The sequence below is a fragment of the Filicampus tigris genome, chromosome 8 (genome assembly GCF_054856515.1).
Source record: "Filicampus tigris isolate MCC_2025a chromosome 8, RoL_Ftig_1.0, whole genome shotgun sequence".
NCBI lineage: Eukaryota > Metazoa > Chordata > Actinopteri > Syngnathiformes > Syngnathidae > Filicampus > Filicampus tigris.
Genome location: NC_141224.1, coordinates 7,978,507 through 8,000,892, shown reverse-complemented (window position 1 = coordinate 8,000,892; position 22,386 = coordinate 7,978,507). Strand labels below are relative to the sequence as shown.

At 41.0% G+C, this 22,386-nt stretch overlaps 1 protein-coding gene across 2 annotated transcripts in view; it reads left to right on the top strand.

The window, feature by feature from the left end:
* Positions 1-22,386, top strand: part of LOC147143324 (neural-cadherin) — an 85,055-nt gene that overhangs the window by 24,731 nt on the left and 37,938 nt on the right. For both annotated transcript variants that reach the window (XM_086038695.1, XM_086038694.1), the window contains exons 2-9: positions 11,653-11,841; positions 14,045-14,270; positions 16,385-16,589; positions 18,725-18,836; positions 18,912-19,161; positions 19,528-19,670; positions 21,901-22,073; positions 22,151-22,319. In XM_086038695.1, coding sequence (XP_085894821.1) covers positions 11,653-11,841; positions 14,045-14,270; positions 16,385-16,589; positions 18,725-18,836; positions 18,912-19,161; positions 19,528-19,670; positions 21,901-22,073; positions 22,151-22,319 — 1,467 coding nt within the window. The remainder of the gene's footprint in view (positions 1-11,652; positions 11,842-14,044; positions 14,271-16,384; positions 16,590-18,724; positions 18,837-18,911; positions 19,162-19,527; positions 19,671-21,900; positions 22,074-22,150; positions 22,320-22,386) is intronic.

Below are 22,386 nucleotides of genomic sequence, written 5' to 3'. Positions count from 1 at the left end.
CTAACAATCACAATGCTAACACACAGCAAAAGATGAGTATAAAAAGTGCAAAAGAACATATCTAAGGTTTAAATGTATTGTCTGTATTATCTTGATTGTCACTTTAAGATAATATGCTTTTAACACTTTTCTACTTTGTTGCAATGTCTATTAGTTCACGAAATCATATTTCAAAAGTCACACACATACACGCACACCCACACACACCATGAGGGGCTCAACAATCTGCTTTGCGGCAAACACTTCACAATCGCCTACAATGGACTTAAGCCGTGACAGGACTCAGGAGATACACACACCCCTCACACACATACGCACACGCACACACTCGTAAATTCCAGCATCTTTACAAGATTGGACAAAATTGGCTGAATGCTAGCTGTTTGTTGGATGTGGGTTGCTGTTTGTTCCATTAATGGAACAAATCTGAGCCTTTGTGTATGTTCGTGTGCTTGTGCGTATGTGTGTGATATTCACAAGTGCGTCAAAGTTGATCAGAGACTCAACGCGGATTAATTCCATTCATCACAGTTTGTGTGTTCTTCTTTTTGTGTTTCTGTGTTAGTGTGCTCACTGGATTTGCATGTCTTCATTCATGTATGCGTGTCAGAATTTCCACATCGAGTCCCCCTATAAATAGTTGCACTTCATTATCGCATAATAGAATATATTTATTTTTCCTGCTTTGTCTATTGTTTTCTAAGTGTCGTGTTAATTTGGGAAGATTTCAAATTTGGACTGATGCATGCTAATGCTGATATGCTAAATAATAGGAACATAACTTTATGTCATATATTGTACTCAGACACTATTTCGGATAACGAGTGACAAAATTGCAACATGCTAACAGTTGGTTGTGCTATCTCACACGTAGACCAAATGATCATACTCTGATTTTGTCCGGATCATCAAAGGAAGGTGACGACTTCAACATGGCCAATGTGAAACCGACACATGGAGAAAAGCATACAAACATGCTTTAAAACACACACACGCACACACATACGGATGAAAGAATGTGTACAGTGATGCTGTGGTGTCGATGTGTCTTTGTCGCTGCAGATGACGGCCACAGATAATTCCCTTTGAGTCTCGGAGAGGAAATCCCATCACCAAAGTTGAAAGCGCTGTATGCTGACAAGCAAACACACACAAACACACACACACACACACGCAAACATAGGCACGTTTACACACACAAAAATAGCTCACAGATATCTAAAAGTACTGACTTTCGATCTGCCTTAGAAATTTTTGAACATAGATTGCTTTCTTGCTATATGTTAGCATGCCAGCTGTTAGCATGTTAGCATTGTGTCAAATCTCATTCGAAAGAGTGTCTCACTCTTGAATGATATCAGATTCTTATCAACGGTTGTGTTTAGGATGCTATCTTGGTATATGTTAGCATATCAATTTTTAGCATGTTAGCATGTGAACAATTGTCATTTAAAACAGTACCTGACTGTCTGGCATAATATAAAATCTTTATGGATTTGCCAAAGCACTTTCTATACTCAGGTTGCTATCTTGCTATTTATCATAAAGCATACCAACTGTTAGCATGTTAGCATTTTATACAATTATTATAAATTGTATCTAACTTACAGGGGAAGATCTAAAATCTGAACCAATCTGCCTTAGCACTTTCTAAATTCACGTAGAAATGCTGTTATATGTTGGCATAGAAACTGTTTGCATGTTATCAATTGTCATAGTGATGAGAGCGTCTCCCAGGAGAACACGCGTGTACAACGGCGTGACACGCGCTCGTGGAGGACGCGCTCGCACACTTGTCAGCGCGCCGCACCATCAATAATGGACGAGGCGCCGCATTAAACATTCAGCGCTTTATTTTTTAATGGCCGACAAAAGTCCTCAGTTATTCATAATTCAGACTAGCCCCGCTCTTCTCGCGCATCGCACCGGATTCTTCTTCTTCCTCGGGCGCTGTGACCACGCTGCACACAAAGCACATATCCCGGATCCTGCTCATCCTCGTGCTCATCCTCCCAGGAGTCCTCTGGAACCACGATACAAACCCTTACGACTGCCTCCCCCAAGCTTGGTTTAGTTGGGTAGCAACCCCCAGAAATTTGGAAAATTTAGCCCTGAAGCGAATTTTACCCAGCAACATGAAATTTGGTAATGTACAAAAAAAGTTTCAAGAAACCATGCCCAAAATGACACAGGCCATTTCGGTTTAAAGCTGACATTTTAGGTGTCAAACATGTCAACTGGGTAGCACTTCCTTGATTAAAAAGAAATTCAGCCCCAAAGCCAGTTTTACTGAACAGGAAATGTGGCAGAAATGTCCATCATGAGTCGACCCACAAAAAGGTCTCAACAAGCCATGTCTTGAAACAGTGTGCCATTTTGTTTTGGAACAGCCATTTATGGCAAATGTCCACATTTCCAGGAGTCTTTAAAAAGCAAACTCCTTTTTTTGTCCAATTGCATCAAAATTGAACACTTTGTAACATGGAATTTGGCTGGCATGTCCATCGGAGACACACAAAAGAGTTTAAAAAAGAAACTATGTTATAAAAGGCACATTAAGTCTCCAATTTTGGTTAAAAATCTGAATTCTTGGTTCAACTTGGCCATTTCCAGGGACTTTGCAAAGCCAAACTCCTCCAAGAGAGTTTGTCCAATTGCTACCAAATTCTGCACTTTTTTAAATCAAATTTAATTGTCATGACTGTCACAAATAGACCCTCAAAAAAGAGACATCTCTCAAAAGCCACAGGAAGTCATCCATTTTTATTTATTTGAAGTTTCCAGTTCAAGATGATTATTTCCAGGAGTTCTCCAAAGATGAATTTGTGCTAGAGATTATAAAAACCCACTCAAAATTGACTCCCTGGAATTCGTTTGAAGATCCAATCCCTGAAGCTATCTTCACTTAGCAGCATGAAATTTTTGTGGGCATGTCTGTCATGAATAGGCCCACAAAAAATCTCAAGGACTCATGTCCAAAATAGAACAGGAGGTCTGGCATTTTGGTAGCCATGTTAGGTGGTTTTGGCCATTTCAAGATTTTGTCACTTTGTCTGAATTTGAACGAAATATTCACACATACCCTAAATGAGACTCACTGACCACTTTTTTTTAAATTCACATTTTCACCCAGCAGTACAGTTAAGTTCAGTATGCAGTTGAATGTATTTCCACTTGAGAAGTTTTCTTATCTTTCCTCATGTTTACTTCCTAGTTCCATCTCCTGGCGTAACTCTTGCACAATTTAGCAGACCTGAGCACACACAAACACACACACCCCAACACGTACACACATCAACTGGCCTCTGTAGAGAGAGTCTCCACCCGTCTGTTCCTCGAAGGTGATTAAAACAAATGCTGTGAATTATCAGTAAATCCTGTTCGACCCGTCCGCTTGCCCCACTTCCCATGATGCCTTTCCCACCCATTTCTGTCTTTGGCATCACATTTTTCCTCGCTTTGATTTTACTCTCTATTTTCCTCTGTGTTTGTTTTGGTTGCTTCAATATTTCTCCTCTTGGTCTCCGTCTTGATGTTCCTCCTCCTCTCGTCCGGCCATTGATCGTCGATAGCGACGAGGCGTGTGAAGCTGAAGCGGACTGGAGCCGAGGGGCCTCCTGAGCAGCTGCATCAGGGGCCCCGCAGGGTCTGCGTAGCTCGGCTCCGTGGGAAAGAGGGAATGGGTTTGGCGGGAATGGAACAATAACGCCACTGATGCAACCACCTCATCATTTTTCCTCAGTGGCCATATTTCATTTAAAGTCTCACTATCAGGGCACAGCGCTCAAACTGACCTCAGATCTGTAAGAAAACAGAATGAGGTTGAAATAAGGATGTGAGAGAGTCAGTCCACTTGTGGTCCTTTATTGGTGTTTCATGGCTGTAATGTCGGATGAAATTCAGACAACACACATGGTAGGCAGTCTGGTACTAGGCGTGGCTCTATTTTTGTATAAATGAACTCTTCATACTATTGAGCAAGTACAGTCCAGTATATTGTATTTTTAGATTTTACTTTTTAATTAAATTAAAAAAAAAAAATTCTCATTGCTTCTGAAAAGCGCTATGTAACACAAATGTATGGAACTTATGGACACTTCATTAGGTACACTGGCTTTACAAAGCTATGAATTAATCACTTTTGCTTTACATTAATTTAACAGTATTTTTATTACAGTTTCTTGCGTTTGCAGCCGTTTTTTTAACATTTCGGTCGGCAGGAGAGAGAATAAACATCTCAGAACGATGCTGTCTTTTGGATTCCTTTTCAAATCAGCTTTTCCTCCTTTTAAGTGTTTTTCTTCATTTTCATTCATCTGGTTCTCTTGTTTTAAAAAGTGCATCTTCTCCACGCTAACCACAACTTGCAGCCCTAAGTGACTTTCCATGTTGCTCCTCACTTGGCCTGCACGCTTCTCCTGAGAGTTTTGAGAGTCTCTGGCAGGATTCTTATAGACCGGGGCTCGCGGTCAGGGATACACACAAACTTAAATGCATAATAAAGACACACACACACACTTTCACTTAAGCACACATATACGTCACAACAAGAGCGGTACAACAACGGGCAATGACATCAATCAAACACACTCCACATTTGAGCTATGTGGTTGACTCACAGAGTCCCCCTTCACTGTTACGCACAACACTGTGCGGTAGGGCTGTCACAAACTGCATCTTTTTAGAATCGATTATCCTATCGATTATTGAGTCAAATTTGTCATCATCGGTTTCATATGAGCCAGGAGTCTGGACTCGAAATTGGGATGACATGTCTATCATTTAAGTGAGCCCCAATTGGAAGCAGATACTATGTTAGACAGATGGGCAATGCTCAGAGCTAAAAATTTTAATATTATATTTATTTTGCCTATCTAATGTGGTCGAGCTTAGCCTAAAATTTTAATAATAATTTCAAATTTTCTCCGATAATTAAAGGATTAGTCCCAGATAAGGGTTTCACTGGCTGACACGAAATAGGTGGGACATATCTGACATAACGGGATGCACAAAACATTCTCAAAGACCTATACGCGAAACAACAGGAAGTCAACCATTTTGATTTGAAGAGCCATTCCATGACTCTTTCTTCGACACATTTCTACGATAGAATTTGAATAAATTTGCTCCAACCAGAAGCGAGTATCCTAGACAGATGAGAATTACCTAGGTTCTTTCTTCATTTTTTTTTTTTTTGCCTGTGCTGTCTAATGTGGGCAGAGCATGATGCCGAACTTTGATGACCACTTCGAGGATTCGCCATGAAAAAGGCATGCGGCTTTAATTATTATTATTTTCATTTCCTGCATTGCTCATCATCAGCAGCGCAAATGAGGTTTAATTAAGTGTGTGCCTGCAGGACTTTGCCTTTGTATGTGTGTGTGTGTTTGTGTGCGTGTATGAGAGGGTGTGTAAAGTAGGCCAGTTTATAAGGTTTCTAATTAGGATGCAGCGGGCCTCTGTCCGCTGGATCCCACCGACCAGATGGAGGGCCTGGTTCACCAACAGAAGCATGTTTGTTTGTTCGCCGTTCGAGACGAGTTCGCCTCAAACCTCGCTACCGTCGTGTCTTATTGGTGTTACGTGACCTCACTGTAACGTCTACGGGAATCTGAAGTCGCACAAGTTTGCTAGCGTTGCACACGCATCCGCATGTTAACACACACACACACACACACACACACACACACACAGACACACACGCACACACGAGGCAAATAGAGAATGCTTCTCACATGTCAACTTGACATGTCGCCATGGCACCCGGCCCCCGTGGGGACACCTGTGCCGCTGCGGGTTGCCATGGAAATGTATCCCAGCCTGTCAATCACACACACAGGACAGTTTGCAGAGTTAAAATGATTTTCAACTCGACCCCGCGTAAATGAAAGGATGGATGGAGACAAAAAGACGTTTTGAGCCAAAAATGATTTGCGGTAATGACACCTTTGGCAAACGTAGATAAAATGTACTCCTCACACCCCTTTTAAACACATGTAAACTTACAAAATACTTTCAAAAGTATTCCGTAGCATCTTTTTTCCATTCTCTCTCACTTGCACAATTCTTCAAATAACAATGTTGCTCTAAAGATGTGCAACACTAAATTCACTTTTAGCTGTCTACTGTGGAAATCCATTTCAAAAAGATTTCTTTAAATGATGAACCCCGATATAATGGGGGTTCGCTGTAATAATAAACACATTGATCCTTGGCCACCCTATTGAATACGAGTTGGCATAAGCTTACTTCGTTTCTCGTATGTCTTTGATTGATTTCTTTTCCCGTCTTTCCATCAACCCGCTTCTACCTCCCACCTCCTTCTTCCTCCCCCAGAGGCATCTTGTTTTCCTTCCCTTTGCTAATTGACGCTCCTCCGGTGAGGCGGCATGCAGGAGATTCTTCCCCTTCCTCGTCTATTTCTACAGCGCCTTCATGCTGAATAACATCAAGTAGCAGTCGGTTCGCGTCTGCTTCTCCCCCCCCGCGTGGTGAAAAGCTGCCGGTGTGACACAAACATGAGTACACAAACGTGTACGCGTTGACGTTAAAAGACTTTTTAACATCTTTCACTTCCTACGCTTATTTGGTTTAAGCTGATGTGAAGTTTTCTCATGATGAACTTCAACAATGTTCAGACTCCAAGCTGGACACTTTTTTTTCTTTTTGTTTTGTTTAACCAACAAAAGACAATCTGACTAAACAAACACACTATGATCCAAAACTACGTTAGAACCAACACATAGACTATATAGATTAACAAATAACCAACACAGAACCACCACAGAACCAATATAGTCCCAAGACAATACTAACATAGCACCAGTTTATAATCAACAGAATTAAGGGAACAGCTTGGACTCAGCACAGAAATCATTACAGAATCAACATAGACCCACCGTAGACCCATCATAGAACGTATACGAAAACAACACTTCCCTTAATCAAGCATCACAGAATCAACAAAGATGGCAAAGGAATAACACAGGACCAACAACGTACTAACATCACACCAATGTAGAACTAGACTCTAATCAACACATAACCCACACAGGACCAACACATTCGCAACATGATAAAAATAGGACAGCACAGAAACAACATACAGTACAAAGACCAACCAGCACCAACATAGAACAACTAAAAACCAATATAGAATACAAATAGAACCAACATATACAGTAATTAGCAAAGAACCAATATAGAATCAGCATAAAATGAACACAGAACCAAAACATACTCATCACGGGCCAACATAGATTATACGCACACCCAGGACAGGACAGAGAAGTAAGATAGAAGCCACACGGACAGAAGCAACATGAGATCATCGCAGAACCGATTACAGAACCATCGTAAACAATCACTGGACCACTAGAGAATATTGCAGACCCATTTAAGACTAACACGCTACTATTACAAGAACATCACAGACCAAGACACAACCGACATAGAAATAAGACAGAACCATCATGGAACCAACAAGTATTAACTACAGAACCAACACAAAACCAACATAGTGCCATCATGGAACCAAGCTTTAACAATTACAACCCTAAAATGTGGCACAACCATCCCAGGACCAAAACAACAGAATCCACATAGGAACACATTAACAACCTAGAAAATTATCGAGCAAACAGATTCAACATAAAAACTCAGGACAAACGTAGTATATCACAGTCCCAACACAAAATCAACATTGGACCAACACAGAACTATCACAGAACCAACACATAACTACGGACCTAACACAGAACCATCATAGACCCTTACAGAACCAACAGAGAACTTTACAGTAGGGACAACACAGACCCAACCTAGACCATCACAGAAACAACAATATACTAACATAGAATATCACAGAAAAAAAAACACAGATTCAATATAGAACCAACATAGACCATGACAGAATCAACATGGGACCTGAAAAATTCTGGTGAACTTCTACCGATCCTTTTACCTTTAATGCTCCTAATATTATACAAACAGTAACTACCAGAAGACTATATATTCTCAGTTGAAGTATTTAACGGATGATGCCGGAAAGCTCAAGACACAGCTGTGGAGCTCTTTTCTAAAAGATGCAGAAGAAGGTCTAATGTGTCCAAAATGCTTCCTACACTTCTACTGTCTTGGTCGCCCCCACACTCGAGGGCGGCTCTGCCTGGCCCATGTGACAAAGTGTGATTCGATGGTCTTAACAGGATTTAATTCGATATGTGTGCCGCAGAGTGCCGAAGATAAGAAAGCCATGCAAGAGAGAGGTCACAGCGATACAACGGCCTAGCTCAAGTCACCTAAAAATCTGTGCCAAAGAGGTCTAATCAAACAGACCGACATAGTGAGTAAGGTTATCTTGTTCATGTCACGCTCAGTCAGGTGAAGGCGAGGCTAATGAGGAGTACATTATGGGAAGTCGACTCACATTCAAATCGGGCCCTGAGACTCATCTGCACAGAAGTTCATTGAGCCTCAAACTCATTGGGCCATGGGAAGTGACCCCGTGGGCATCTTGACTCTCGCCAAACTCGTATTCATGAGCTCCTTGGCGTGTGGAGGCCGGCCCCGCCCTGAGGGTTTCGCTTTCTGCTTTCCGCTTTCCGCCGTCACCTCGCCGCATGAAAAATGCAGCAGACACCAAGTGACAAAAGAGAGACGGAAGGCGACCCGCATCCTAACGATCCTTACGACAGCGCTCCTTTCGTGTCTGACAAGCATCAAGTTAACACGCGTGAAAGCGCAAACGTGCGCGTCCCTATGGTCAGCGCTCGGCTTTTTAACATGCGTCTTCAAGTACGCTCCAGCAAGCTGCCTACACGTGCATTCGTTTTGACTTTGTTCAGGTGGTCGCTTTACCTTGTTTTCCAGTAATGTGCTAGCTAAATACTGTAGCAATAGAGCTAGCCAACTGGTATGTGTCTATATAGTGCACATGTAGTGTATATTTTGGCATTTTATTAAATTCTCGGTCCTGCAGCCGGGGTACCGTTCCGAATTTTGTCCGGTTGGACCAATTAGTAATTGCCTTTGTGTTTGCGTTTCATATATATATATATATATATATATACTGTATATACAGAATCGAATCATTCCACTTCAAAATATATTGAGAATAGATTGAGCTATATTGAGATAACAATCGAATCGTCTTTTATTCAAGCGATATACTGTATCTTTGAAATGCCACATTTACAGTAGGCTACTGACAATTTCATTCGAATTGTAAGATGACAAGAAACTCATTGTATCGTACCCACTGAAACTCAGCCATACCACATTGAATTGAATCGTAAGCCCACTGAATTGAACCAAATCAAATCATTCCATTTTAAAAATAAACAGTCCTTGAATAGTATCGAGAGATGTGTACCCCTAATGTATGCATATATAATAAAGGATACTGTATTTGTGTATTCACTGTATGTATGTATGTCTATAATAATAGTCATGGTGTATAATGAATGTACAGCATGGTGTCTTTATCGTGTATGCATAGCATACTGTGAAATGAGGCGTCCATTGTGTTGCTGGTCTGAACAGACAAGAAGTAGTCCATTTTGAATAATTGAAAGAGTTGATCATGTTTTTTAACAAAAACATGGCAAGCAACAACATCTTCAGCTCTACTGTAAATCATGTTCAAGTCGTGCAGCTGTTGTGGATGTTTCAGGACAGGAGGCAGTTTGTTTAAGGGACACCTCAACTCCTCCAGTCCTCGTTCTCTCTTTCACCTTCACAATAACACCTTCTTCTTCCCCATTTCTCACCACACTGATCATCCTTTTCCTCTTCTTCTTACCATGTTTCTCCATTACTTGTCCTTTTTTTTCTTTTCCTCCACCATTTACGCCTTTACCCCTCTTTCCTTTCCTTCCTTCTTCCATCGTCTCCTACTCTTGCTCCTACTCCTTCTTGACTTTACCCTGCTCATCCTCCTTCCCTTCTTTTATCCTCATCCGTACACCTCCTTTTTCACCAACTTCTCCCCCTCAAAACCCCTCAATCCATCCCTCTCCACACCTCCTTCTACCTGTTCCTTCTCCCACCACCTCCCCGGTCTTCCTCAGTTCTGAGCCATCAGGCCGCGTTGATGTTGATTGCACTAATGGGCCGCGTTCCATTACGCCGCTGGAGGGGTACAGCGTATGTAAAACAAGACACTTTAAATAGACGCCATTATTCTGCATTTAACCAGCCAAGAGTGACAGGCATCCAGGCAGAGGAGGACATGAGGAAGAGTTCATCTTCATGTCTTCCTCTGCTTCACTGAAAAAGTGAAACGACTGTCATTTAGCTACTGTGCATTTTTACAGTTTCGTCGAACATTGTGGTTTTGAGTTCAAACCTCATCTGTTCACTTTGACTGAATCCAAACTTTCAATAGTCCAAATAGTCTTTGGTCTTAATCAAATATTATATTATTTGCTTGGTTGTTTATGTAAATTTTTGCAAAGTTAATACTTTTGATTGGGATCAAATAAAATCAGTTAATACGTTTAGCTGAAGCAAATTAGTAATTTAAGTTGGTCCAAAGTATCATTTTTTCTGTGCTACTGACTGACACAGTTTGTTGGCAGAAGTTGACACAGAGTTGTTGTTTTCCAGTCTTCTCAACAAATCCCTCCACGGGAAAAAAAGGAACACGACCCAGAGTTTCAAAACAAAACCTGTGTCTTTTTTTGTCGGCAACGTCATAAAAAAAGAAAAATGTAGCTGTTGTCTTCCCGGGGAACAGGAAGCAGATAAAAGGCGCAATATGAGCTCGTTGACTAATGTCAGCACGTACCCTCGAGGCCTGCAGAGACGCCGGCTTTCATGATGCCAACTGAACAATGCGCAGCGCTAGCTAGTTTAGCTACAAAGCGGGGTGGCGTAACAACAGCTAACGACGGTAACAAAAGGAAAACAAGAGCTAGAATACATAAAACAACAGTCGAGTTTGTCAAGTTGATGGCATGATGCGGTGGAAATGACAAAAGCAGTGTTGTAGTGTAAGTAAACAGCTAACTAAACATAAATACAGCCCAAATCATGTCACTGCGCTTAGTAAACAGCTAACTTGATGCATTTTTTTTTTTACACAAAAGTAGCCAAAAACATGTTGAAACAGTTGAAAATGACAGAGAAATGTAAACGGTTAACAAATAGTAAATGTGACTCTTTCCCATAAAAGTGGCCAAACCCATGTAGAAATGTAGTTAAAAAAACAAAAACCTGCTAATGTGATACAAAGATGGCATCTGGATCGTATCTGTCACGTTAAAGTAGCCAAAGCCACCTAGAAACAGTAGAAATGACCCAAAAAATGTAGGGTCGTGTAGTAAGCAAAGCGCTAACCAGTTGTTATCTTTCAGTAGCCAAAATCATGACAAGAGCATAGCATGTTGTAGTTAGCAAATAGCTAACATGACTGACTGTAATAACCAAAAGTGAAAAACCCTACGTCTTTATCCATATCAGCTCCAAATTATGATTCCGGACAATTTTCTATAATACTGGAATAAGTCTACATCACTATTAGTAGCACTATATGTAGTCCACCAATTACTTCAGTCAGCCTTCTAATAGGCTCCAATGACCTTATGGTTTCGGATCACGGCGTCACCTGTTGTTTTGATATACGACTGAGTTTCTATCTCTCTCCTTCAGGTGACGAGTGGTACCTGTGCCGGTTGACTCTGAGCTCGCTCAGTCAGGCCCACCTGCAGTGGACCATGTTCCCGGCCCCCTATCTGGCGGCTGTGGGTCCTGATGCCGCCCCCGGGTCTGTGGTCTACCGCTTATCATCACGTCAACGTGACGGCACCCTCGGAGAGCCTCAGTTCCTCCTATTGGATGGTGAGCATTTATACTAAAAATCAAAATCTAATGTTTATGACCTGTACATTGTGTCATTGACTTTATTAAGGTTTTGCTGAGCCCTGCCCCTTGACTCAAAATCACATGTAACTTGTATGCGCACAAACATGAATTTTTGCTTTGTGAAGGTGATTCTTACTAAAAGTACCCAGAGTAATTTAAAGGAAAATATTTAATTTTGTTCCAAATAAAGCTGCTGATGTGGCCATCCGCATAGTCAGTTAAATCCGCCAAACACAACAGGCACCGTAGATGTTATGAGGCATATTAAAATGTCGTCTGTGATCCATATCTCATTCTGAATTTGTCCGCGTAGTCATTTAAATTAAACGATTTTATTATTTTTTGTTATAAAAGATTGACTGGCAGAGCTTTGCCTGCGACATAGTAAGCAATGCACTTTTATTTTCTGTAAAATAGCGTTATGCTGTTGTTAGCTCGTTAATGCTACTAGAGATAGCACTGCAGATGTTCTTTTTTCTTGCTTGTTTTAGCTTAGCCCTTGAAATGCAGGAATTATGGTGACCTTTAAATAACTAAAGGCATAAAGTCAAACTCTTGACCCAACCGTTACGCTACTAACATACTAGCGCTAACACTACCAATACATTTGTTTTTTTCTTGTTTTCAGCCCCTGGGTTCTGCGTCTACAGTACATTAATGTTGGAGTATGCTAGCCTTTAAGGGACACAAGGCAGCTAAACAAGCAAAGTGAAGCCATTTACAATGGAAATATAGATAACTGTTAAATCAAACATACATGAATAGTCATATAAATTCATAGCCTTAGCGATAGCGTGACATTAAATCTTGACGTATATGTAAATTTGGTAGTTTATATTTATCCTTACACATACATGACATGCGTACATGCAAATAAGAATGTATATGTATTACCTGTCATGTAAATTTGCATGTGGCAAACCTGCTTTAGCTTGGAGCACTGCAGATTTATCTAAATAAAAAGTGACTTGTTGAATTTCAATCAGCGTCAAGAAACAGGAGAGAAAGTGAAAAAGAAAAGGCTTTTAAACATCCCGACGACCCGTCCCCCCCCATGCTAAACGCTCCCCCAGGGGGCCGAGTTAGCTCCCACGTTGGGGAATAATAGGAGCGTCTCCGGAGAGGCGGCGAGGTGGGCGGATGGGTGCCGGTGGCAGTGGATTTTTATATTTTTTTAATATATTTTTTTAGAGCAAAAGAAGAAGATATTTTGGGAGTAGATTTTTTTTTAACTGCGTCCCTTTGGCGTAATCTGATGACACGTCCTCGCAAATAATGCGCTAATTTGACTTATTCTCATTTCTTGCCAACGTGGATTCAAGTGATATTAAGTCCCACCTCACACAATTCTATTTATACAATCACCACGTTGTTAGGTACACTATTTCATGAGAGCCAATACAAGAATTCTCCTCTACAAAAATAATAATGCTCACTTTTCAAATAAAGTACTGAAACGTAGTGGTCAGTATGATATTGCACAGTTGTAAAAAAAAAACAAAAAACGTGTTGATCAGTAAAACGGGTGCCAGTTTGTCTAATTTAGTACTGAGTGAGTTTTGGTGGGTGATGTGTTGGGGGCCCCTGAAGTGTCTACCGTGCACGTCCATCAGGATGCACACACTTCAGAACCTTTGGTGAGCACTGATCTATTGTTCATAGAAAACAGTGGTCGTCCAACACAGTGATGATGAGCAGCATCATTGTAGCGGCAGGATGAAATGATTGACAGGTGGGATGCAGCTGCGACCAGTGGAGGCCCTCTGGTCAACAGCTGAGGATCCCACTTCCTCTTCTTCCTTCTCTTCATCATCATCATCATCATCACCATCAACGTCCTTTTACCATGGGCTCTTTGCAAAGCTTTTATGAAACATGCTGCTTTAAAAAAAAATTATGATTTTATAGAAAAATCAATGCACGATAATTAGTAGAAGACAGCAATGGAATTTAAGTAAAAAATATGTGTCATTATTTTAATTTTATATATAACTGTTCTATTCAGTTATAAACAATATGAGTATGTCAATATATACATGGTTTTCTTTTTTGTTTAATTCTGATTTAATTTAATTAACTTTCATTTAAGTTATTTTTTTTTAATTTATTTTTTACACTTTTATTCATAAATTCAGCACATAAGAAAGTATCAATATTACAGAATACATTTCTTTCTCAGGCGGCCTGGACTGCTTCGAGGTGGACCGGCGCTCAGGCGAAGTCAGAGCCACTGGGCGCCCCCTGGCCCCCAGTCATGAATACCATCTGCGGGTTCAGGCTGTGGACGCCGATGGCCGCAAAGGTCCGCCGACCACTGTGTCAATCCTCGCCGGCTTCCGCCCGCCGCAGTTCACCAACGCCAGCTACCATCTTAACGTGGCCGAGAACGTGGCTGTCGGACAGCCGTGAGTGTCAACCTTTACTTTTTGTGTGTTTTAATTCAGTTTATTGACTAATTTATCCACTTTGCATCTCTGATGCAAATAACATGAAATATGATAATTACAGTCAAGCCTTGTTTGTCTTGGGGAATACATTTCAGAACTACTTGCAATAGGTGAAAAATCTGTGAATTTTTTACCACAACTTTTAAGTACACTTAAATGTATAAAAACACTTCCTAAAGTATTCGTCAATGCCTGTTCTCACTCTTTTTCTATTAGGATATAGGAGGCTATCAAATAACATCACTTTGAGGAAACAGAAAAGGCTCTCTTGCTTGCACAATTCTCCCAAAAAGAGGACAAGCGCGCTTGCTTCCGGCTGTTAATTTGTCACTCCCGGTTGAAGTTTCTTATAAAACGGTGCACATGAAACAAAAGGTTGTTAAACACTGTATATTTTAACACAGAAAATTTTACCCAAACAATGTAATATTGATGAGATAAATCTGCCATCTTAATGCTTTAATGCTAACATATAAATTAAAACACCGTAGCCAGACAAACGGAGGTTAGTATAGCTGTAATGTGAAGTATAAAGCGTCGAATAACTGCTACTTTACATGGAGCAGCTACACATACAAACATACAAGCATACAAAAAAGGAATTACACAATGTATACGTAATCACCAAAATCCATCAGCTTAATGCTAACATATAATACAAAATACCATAGCAAGGCTGGCTCCAAATTCGGACTTGAATCTGATGCTATTTTTGTCATTATGAACAAATAAGGATGACTTTTTAATGGACAAATTAGGAGTCAATCTTAATATTTGTAATTTAATTGATGTATTTTTTTATTATTATATTCCAGGCATGGGGTGATTATTTTTTTCATAATAACATTCATTACTTAATAATGAAACATGTGGGATAAAAGTACTATAAATGCGCAAAATATGAATATAATATAAAACCTTCACTCAATCAAGCAATGAATTGTGGGACTATTAACTAAACATGCATTTCATGTGTCATGGAGAAGCAGGAGTGATAGATGGATGGATGGATGGAAGGATGGAAGGAGGGATGAGATGAGGATGAGGAGGAGGATGGAGGTTGGGGGCTGGATGACGGATGAAGAGGACCCAGATGCAAGAGTGTGTGTGGCCCGAGGCTGAGAGTTTGAAAGTGTGGCAAATTCAAATATTTATTAAAAGCGAGGTCTGGATAAACATGAAGGGATGTGTGTGTGGTGTGTGTGTGCGTGTGTGCATGTGTGTGTGTGTGTGTCCCTTTGGGCTTCTGGCGCAAAGCACATTGTGTTAATAATATCCAAGTGTCCATGCCACCCTGTGAGTCGTGTGTTTGGGGGGCATGTGCGTGTGTGTGCGTCTACATGTGTGTGTAGTGCATCCATTTGGGTCCATTTGATGTGTCGCCCATGTCGCGTTCAACTTACATTTTTAAGAAAAAAGCCATTTTGAGCCTTGCTCATTTGTCAATTCAAGGGAGCTACATTTCCCATAATGCCTTACAAAAAGCCATTGACAATGTTGATCATACTGTTCAGTGGAACCTGTAAATTTGATTTTGATGGCGTTTTTTCTAAAAGTGACTCTCAGTGTGGTATGTGTATCATTAATGGTACGCGAGCTCCCTCTAGTGGTGCGCCAAAGAATTACTGCCCAAGTACAGTTCAGTTGTATTTAACTTTTCAGATCAATACATTTGCATATAATCACTGGGAATTGTTTTAAAATGTTTATATCGATATGATCTTTATGGAACTTTTATGTGCAATACATTTTAATCAAATCATTATTAAAGTATGATTTTTTTTTTTTTTTGCACGTTCCTGTTTTCAAGCACAATGTTAATGTTCAAACCATGCAAAATGTCACAGTGGCATACAAGATTTTGGAATAAGGCCTCATTCTAATTTGTGAGGAATCTACTATGCAACTGTATTTATTTATTTATTTAACCTTTATTCATCCAGGTAAGGCAATAGAGAACGGATTGTCGTTTGCAATGCCGACGTGATTAAAGACGGCAAAGTAAAATAAAGTTTAAAAAAAACAAAACAAGAACAACCGCACATTCCTCCAAACTGTGTTTGTGTGTGCAGCGTGGGTGCGGTCCAGGCCCTGTCCTTTCAGAAGAAGACGCTGGCCTACGTGCTGCAGTCGAATCCCGGCAATCTGTTCAGCATCAACCAGGAGAGCGGCGCCCTCAGCCTCACTCGCACCGTGGACTACGAGAGCGGACACAACGTGCACACGCTGCAAGTCCGAGCCTCCGAGCCCGACACTGGCCTCAGCGGCGTGAGTGAGGTATGGGGCAAAACAATCGTTAGCAACACACACACTGACTGCAATCAGATCCAATACGGAAGATAAGAATGTTCAAGAGATATCATTAAATTACAGATAAAAAATATTGTAAAATATATAAATATTTTAAAATATTATAAAATATATAAATATAATATGAATAAATATATAAATATAATATACAAAATATTCTATCTTGAAATCGACTTAATTATATGAACATTGTGCTGATAAATTAATCTAAAAAAATAGAATGCTTGGCTTGAAATTTTGAATTTTATTTGAACATGCAGCAGGAATACTCAGCAGTATTGTATGTAGCAAAAAAAAAAAACACGTTTTAATATATTACAATAGAGTCTTCAATGAAGCTAACATGCATGATTTCGGAATGTGGGAGAAGTACCTAGAAAAACCCACTCAGGGAGAATATGTAAACTCAAAGGTCAAAGGTCAAACACAACATTAATCCAACTGTGAATTGGATAGTCATTTTTGGAATTATATTGTTTATTTTAGTTAGTAGCGGGACTCAAATGTTTTCATTTTCAAACTTGTCTTCAGTGATGACTGTTTAGCTGCCAAGCAAGCACAGCTGCTGAATCAGACTTTGTGATGCAACGCTTCGGTTTTCTGCTTGTGCCGCTCATCACGCACAATCGCGCCAAAAACGCGCACGCGCCGCCATTGCCCTCATTTTCATCGGGGTGCTTGATGAAAAGTCAGCACATCAAAGGTGCGTTGACAAGCTCAGTGATCAGACGCCATCGCCGTCACGTCAGCACTTATGCACACACTCTGATTATACACACAGACTCTAATATACACACACTCTGCTATACACACACGCGTAAATGTGCAGAAACCTAGCTGACTCCTTATGGGAAGCTCTGAAGATGTCATAGCTATTCGCATGACACACACACACACACACACACATACACTTGGAGGAGTCCATTATCACCTCCTCTGCTGTCCAAATGTTGGTAAGTGCTTTAAAATGGCTACCAGTGGCCCCTAAAGGCTTCGGCTACTCTATTAGCTCGGCTGGCTAATCCATTCCAAGGGTGTGTGCGTGCGTGCATGAGCGTGTGTGTCATGTGTGTGCACTGCCTCCTTCACCGTAACACTATTTATAGTGCACCTCACGGTAGTATCTATAGGTTGAGTTGCCTTCAGCCCCAAAGGACATTTTAGAAGAAATGTCACCCGGCACACAACATTGTAGAGTGACCAGAAGTCAGAATCTACTGGAGTACTAATTAAAAAACAACAACAACTGTGTACTCATACTCATGTAAGATCCTCTTTAAAACGGTTTACTTCACATCATTTAGTAATAATTTACACTTTAATTCACATGAGAAATTTTACATACCTTGATGGGTGCTGCTGTTTTGGTTCGAGACAATATTACTGGTATACAGTGTTCCTGCTATATGACAGATTTTTAAAGGGGAAGTCAACCCAAACCTTTGTCAAGTATATGTTCTATGCAGGCCCACTAGTTGGAAGGCATTCTGATTAATATTGCATTTGTGGAATATGAGTTAATCCACCCGTTTTTAGCCATCTCCGGGGGCGGCCATTTTGTCACTTCTTTCGACTGAAAATGACATCACAACTGCTCAGGGCTCAGGTAACGACCAATCACGGCTTACCTGTTTTCTGAAGCTGAGCAGAGTAAGACCCCACACTTCAATTAATTTGAGAGACTTTTTACCCACCTCCATAGGTGCTGCTGTTTTGAGCATTTCATACCTGGCCATTAATTGGGCCATGGTGTCTCTTTTTCAGGAAATGTGCTGATCAAGTTTTCTGCAGCTTCCGTCTGAAATTGCCAGAACAGTTTATTGAAGTATCGTCACGTCCGGACCCCTGCCTCGCTGCCATTACCGAAACATTTGGCATGTCGTAAAGCTTGAGACTGGAAAATGAGCAGCCTCTCCCATTAAATTACGGGGAAGAAAAACTGCGTATTGGTTTGAGCTCCACCGGGTCGGAATGTTTGCTACAGAGAGTCAGGAGAGAGAGAAGGAAATTTCTCTCACATTTGTCTTCGTTTTGCTTCCAAATAAAACAGGACGTTTGTAAATAGAGCTATATACTTAATAACACCATGATGCCTTGTACAGGTTGTTGTCTACATAACAGATGAGAACGACTGCACCCCAGAGTTCTTGCACTCCATTTACACACGGGACAACGTTCCTGAGAATGTCGCACCCGGAACGTCACTGCTGCAAGGTAAGATTGCATCAAAAAACATTCCGTCTCACTTTCCCCATTTTTTCGACTATTAAAGTCTTACATCATCCTCAGTTCTGGCCCGGGACTGCGACTCGGGCGTCAACTCGGAGCTCTCCTACTCGGTTCATAGCGGCGACTTTGACATCTCATCTGCGGGCGTGGTCAGCGCCGCCCGCCGGTTGGACTACGAGCGGCCCAATCACGTGTACGAGTTCCTGGTGGTCGCCATGGACGCAGGAACGCCGCCCCGCACCGGCACCGCCTCCATACGCGTCCGGGTGGCCAACACTAATGACGAGACGCCCGTCTTCTCGCAGACGGTGTATGACAACTCTCTCTCTAGTAAAAACGGAAAATGATAGGCTCTCTGTTATCACATTAATAGAAGATGAAACCACTTGTTACCAAAATTAGTACTAAAGGAAATTTGGTTATCTGCTATCAGATTAGTAGAAGAAAAAAAAATCAAGTAGCTATCTGTTAAATATAGAAGAAGTTACTCAACTAGTAGAAGAAGAAGCTGTTACCAGATTTTAAGTAGTGGAAGAGTCTCGGCGAAAGCTGTTAGGCTAGCTGTTACCAGATAGGTAGTAGTCAAAGATAGCCTATCCGTTATCAGAAGATCTGGAACAGAAGAAGAAGCAAGTTTATATCATCTACACTTTTGCTCATCTGAACTTGTTTCCAGCTACAAGACGTTCTTGAGTGAGGACGCGGGCCCCGACACCCTGGTCGCCATCGTCCACGCCAATGACCCTGATGGTGACGGCGTCTCGTATGCTATCACCGGCGGCAACGAGGACAGCAACTTCCTGTTGGACAACCAGAAAGGTGAGAAAGACACACTAGTTTGGGTTTGTGTATCGATTTGTGAAAAGGCCCTCTTGGTCTAGATTTTTAATGTTATTCAATCCAGATTTTGGGGTCCTTCACATAGCTAAAAACTCGCACATTTTGTATATGATAGTCTCCCATTTCTTGACAGAGAGAGAGGGAGCAGCGTCGCTTATGAACACTTTAAAAAGTGTGCTTTAGAACATTTTAAGTGTGTTTAAATGAGTTTGAATGTATTTTTAAGCACGTGAGCGTGACAAATGTACAGTAATTTTAAAATATTTTTATTTGGTCTGTCTATCACTGATTTTCACTTATCGCGACTGAAATCGGTCTGAAATGTATTGATGTAGCGGTAATTATTGGAGCTTCAGATCTTGTCATAAACAAAGTATTTCTAGATGTGAGATAATAGCCCTAATATAATTTTAATTTTGCCTTATGTGCATCTTTTGTAAGGATTATAAGTAGAGAATCCCAAAAAGAAACTACAAAATAGCAAAATGAAAATCGACTCATCATTAATTCAACTTATTTTGTCACTGGTTAACGTAAATAATAAACATGCATTCGTTTTTTATGAGAAACACAAAACTGTGTTGACGCTGGTTCTCCCTGGATAGTCGGTATGTTGTTTGTTAGCATGCATTAGCATAACAACATGCAACAGTGACAGAAACATCAACGCACGCACACAAGAACAGCAGTTGTTGCCCTGGTAACCAGTATATTGGGGACAACGTTAGTGAGTCCCCAAACAGGCGTGCATATATAAAACGTGAATACACACATAATTATTTATTGATATTCAGCCGTGTTGCTCATGTTTATCTTTTTGTGTGTTTTGCACCTTATCGCCCAGCATGCACTCCTCTGCTGCACACACACGCACGCACACACAAGGAACACACACACGCCCATACACAGACACATAAACTACACACAGCAAAGCACTAAACACATAAATGGCTATAACAGTGTTTTATTGTTATCCACACACGACAGATAGCCTTTGGCTTGCTGGGATGTTGGGCTTTGTCACTTCAAAGTGTGTAGTAAGTATTTTCATGTAGATACGCTCCCTGGCTCCCTGGCAAAGCTGCTTATATGTTAGCTTGTTTGCTGTGTTATGCAAATGCCCGCCTGATTGTTCCCACATGAAAACGTGACATTGGTTTTTCAACAACGCAGACTAAATGTGGGTTTTTTGCCACCATAGTGAAAGTTGATGCTAAATGATATTCCTTACGATATAACGTCTCTCTTCCCAATTTGGTATGAAGTACAACTTCTGGGGACGTTATGACAAGTCATGTTAATGCTTTACTTGTATGGGGGTGTATATGTAAGAAATAGAAGAAACACAAATCAAGCATAGCAGCGAGGTTAGCACGTAGCTTTGTTTCTTAGCCTTGCAGCTAGGTGATTATGATGGTCCCTGTTTTCATTCAGTGGTCCTTGATAGGTTTGGACACCATGGTGTGGTCTGGAAATTCAAATCAATGAATGGACAATGGAAATGACAAAAAGGCAACTGAACTTAATGGTGCTAAATGATGGAAATAAGAGTTAAGGTTAGGGTATTTGGGCTAGGTTTAGGGTTTAGTGCACGGATGGGGGTTAGTGTCTAGGGAAGGGGTTAGGTTAGGATGTAGATTTAGAGTTCAAGGAAGGGTATACATACGTTTAGCCTTTGGGTTGGCATTAGGCTAGGGGTCATGGTTTGGGCATAGGTTTAGGAGATGGATTAGGGTTGAGAGGCTGTGTTAGATTTTTGGGTAGGGATTATTTTTAGGGTTAGATTTAGGGTTTAGGGTAGTGGTAGTTTTAGGGATTATTGTTTGGATTTGAATTTACATTTTTGGGTAGGTATTAAAATTGGGGATTGGTTAAAGGTAGGGGTAGTTTCGAGATAGGTTTTAGGTAGGGTTTAGTTTTAAGGTTTAAGTCAGGGTTAGGTTAAATTTTAGGGTTTGGGTTAGTGTTTAGGGTAGGGATTAGGTTAGGGACTAAAATTAGGGTAGGGTTGAGGTTTTAGGTAGGGGTCAAGTTTTAGGGTAGTGGTTATGGTTAGGGATTTAGAGTTGGGACCGAGTTTTAGGGTAGGGGTTAGGTTTTCAACTAGGGTATATAGTTGGGTTTTATGAGGTTTGGAGTTTCGACTCTGTGTTAGGTTTAATCATATTCCTTTGTTCTGCAATAAAATCTGGATTCCCTCTATATCAAGGCATCATTAAACTACGACGGAGCCCTCCGCCGAGACTAAAAGGTCCTCAATACGTCCTCACCATCACCGCCACCGACGACAACGCATCCGGTGGCCCGTACCCACTCAGCAGCTCAGCTCAGGTCATCGTCGGAATCAATGACATCAACAACAACAAGCCCATCTTCCAGGAGGTGTCGACCATTTAAAGACTTAACTGTTAACTGTTTCAAGATTCAAAGTGATCTGATAGTTGCTATGTTTTTTGTAGTGTCAGAACTACAGTCTGAAAGCCGCCGTTCTGGAGAATCAGCCTCCCGGGACCTTTGTGCTGAGGGTCCAGGCCCAGGACGCTGACATGGGTGTGAACGGAGAAGTCAAATACGGCATCATGCACAGGGACGGGGTGTCATCCGGATTTGACATCCATCCAGACACTGGTAGGTATCGCTCCATGTCTTTATTGGTATCAATCAATCAATCAATCACACCCAAGTGGTACCTTGA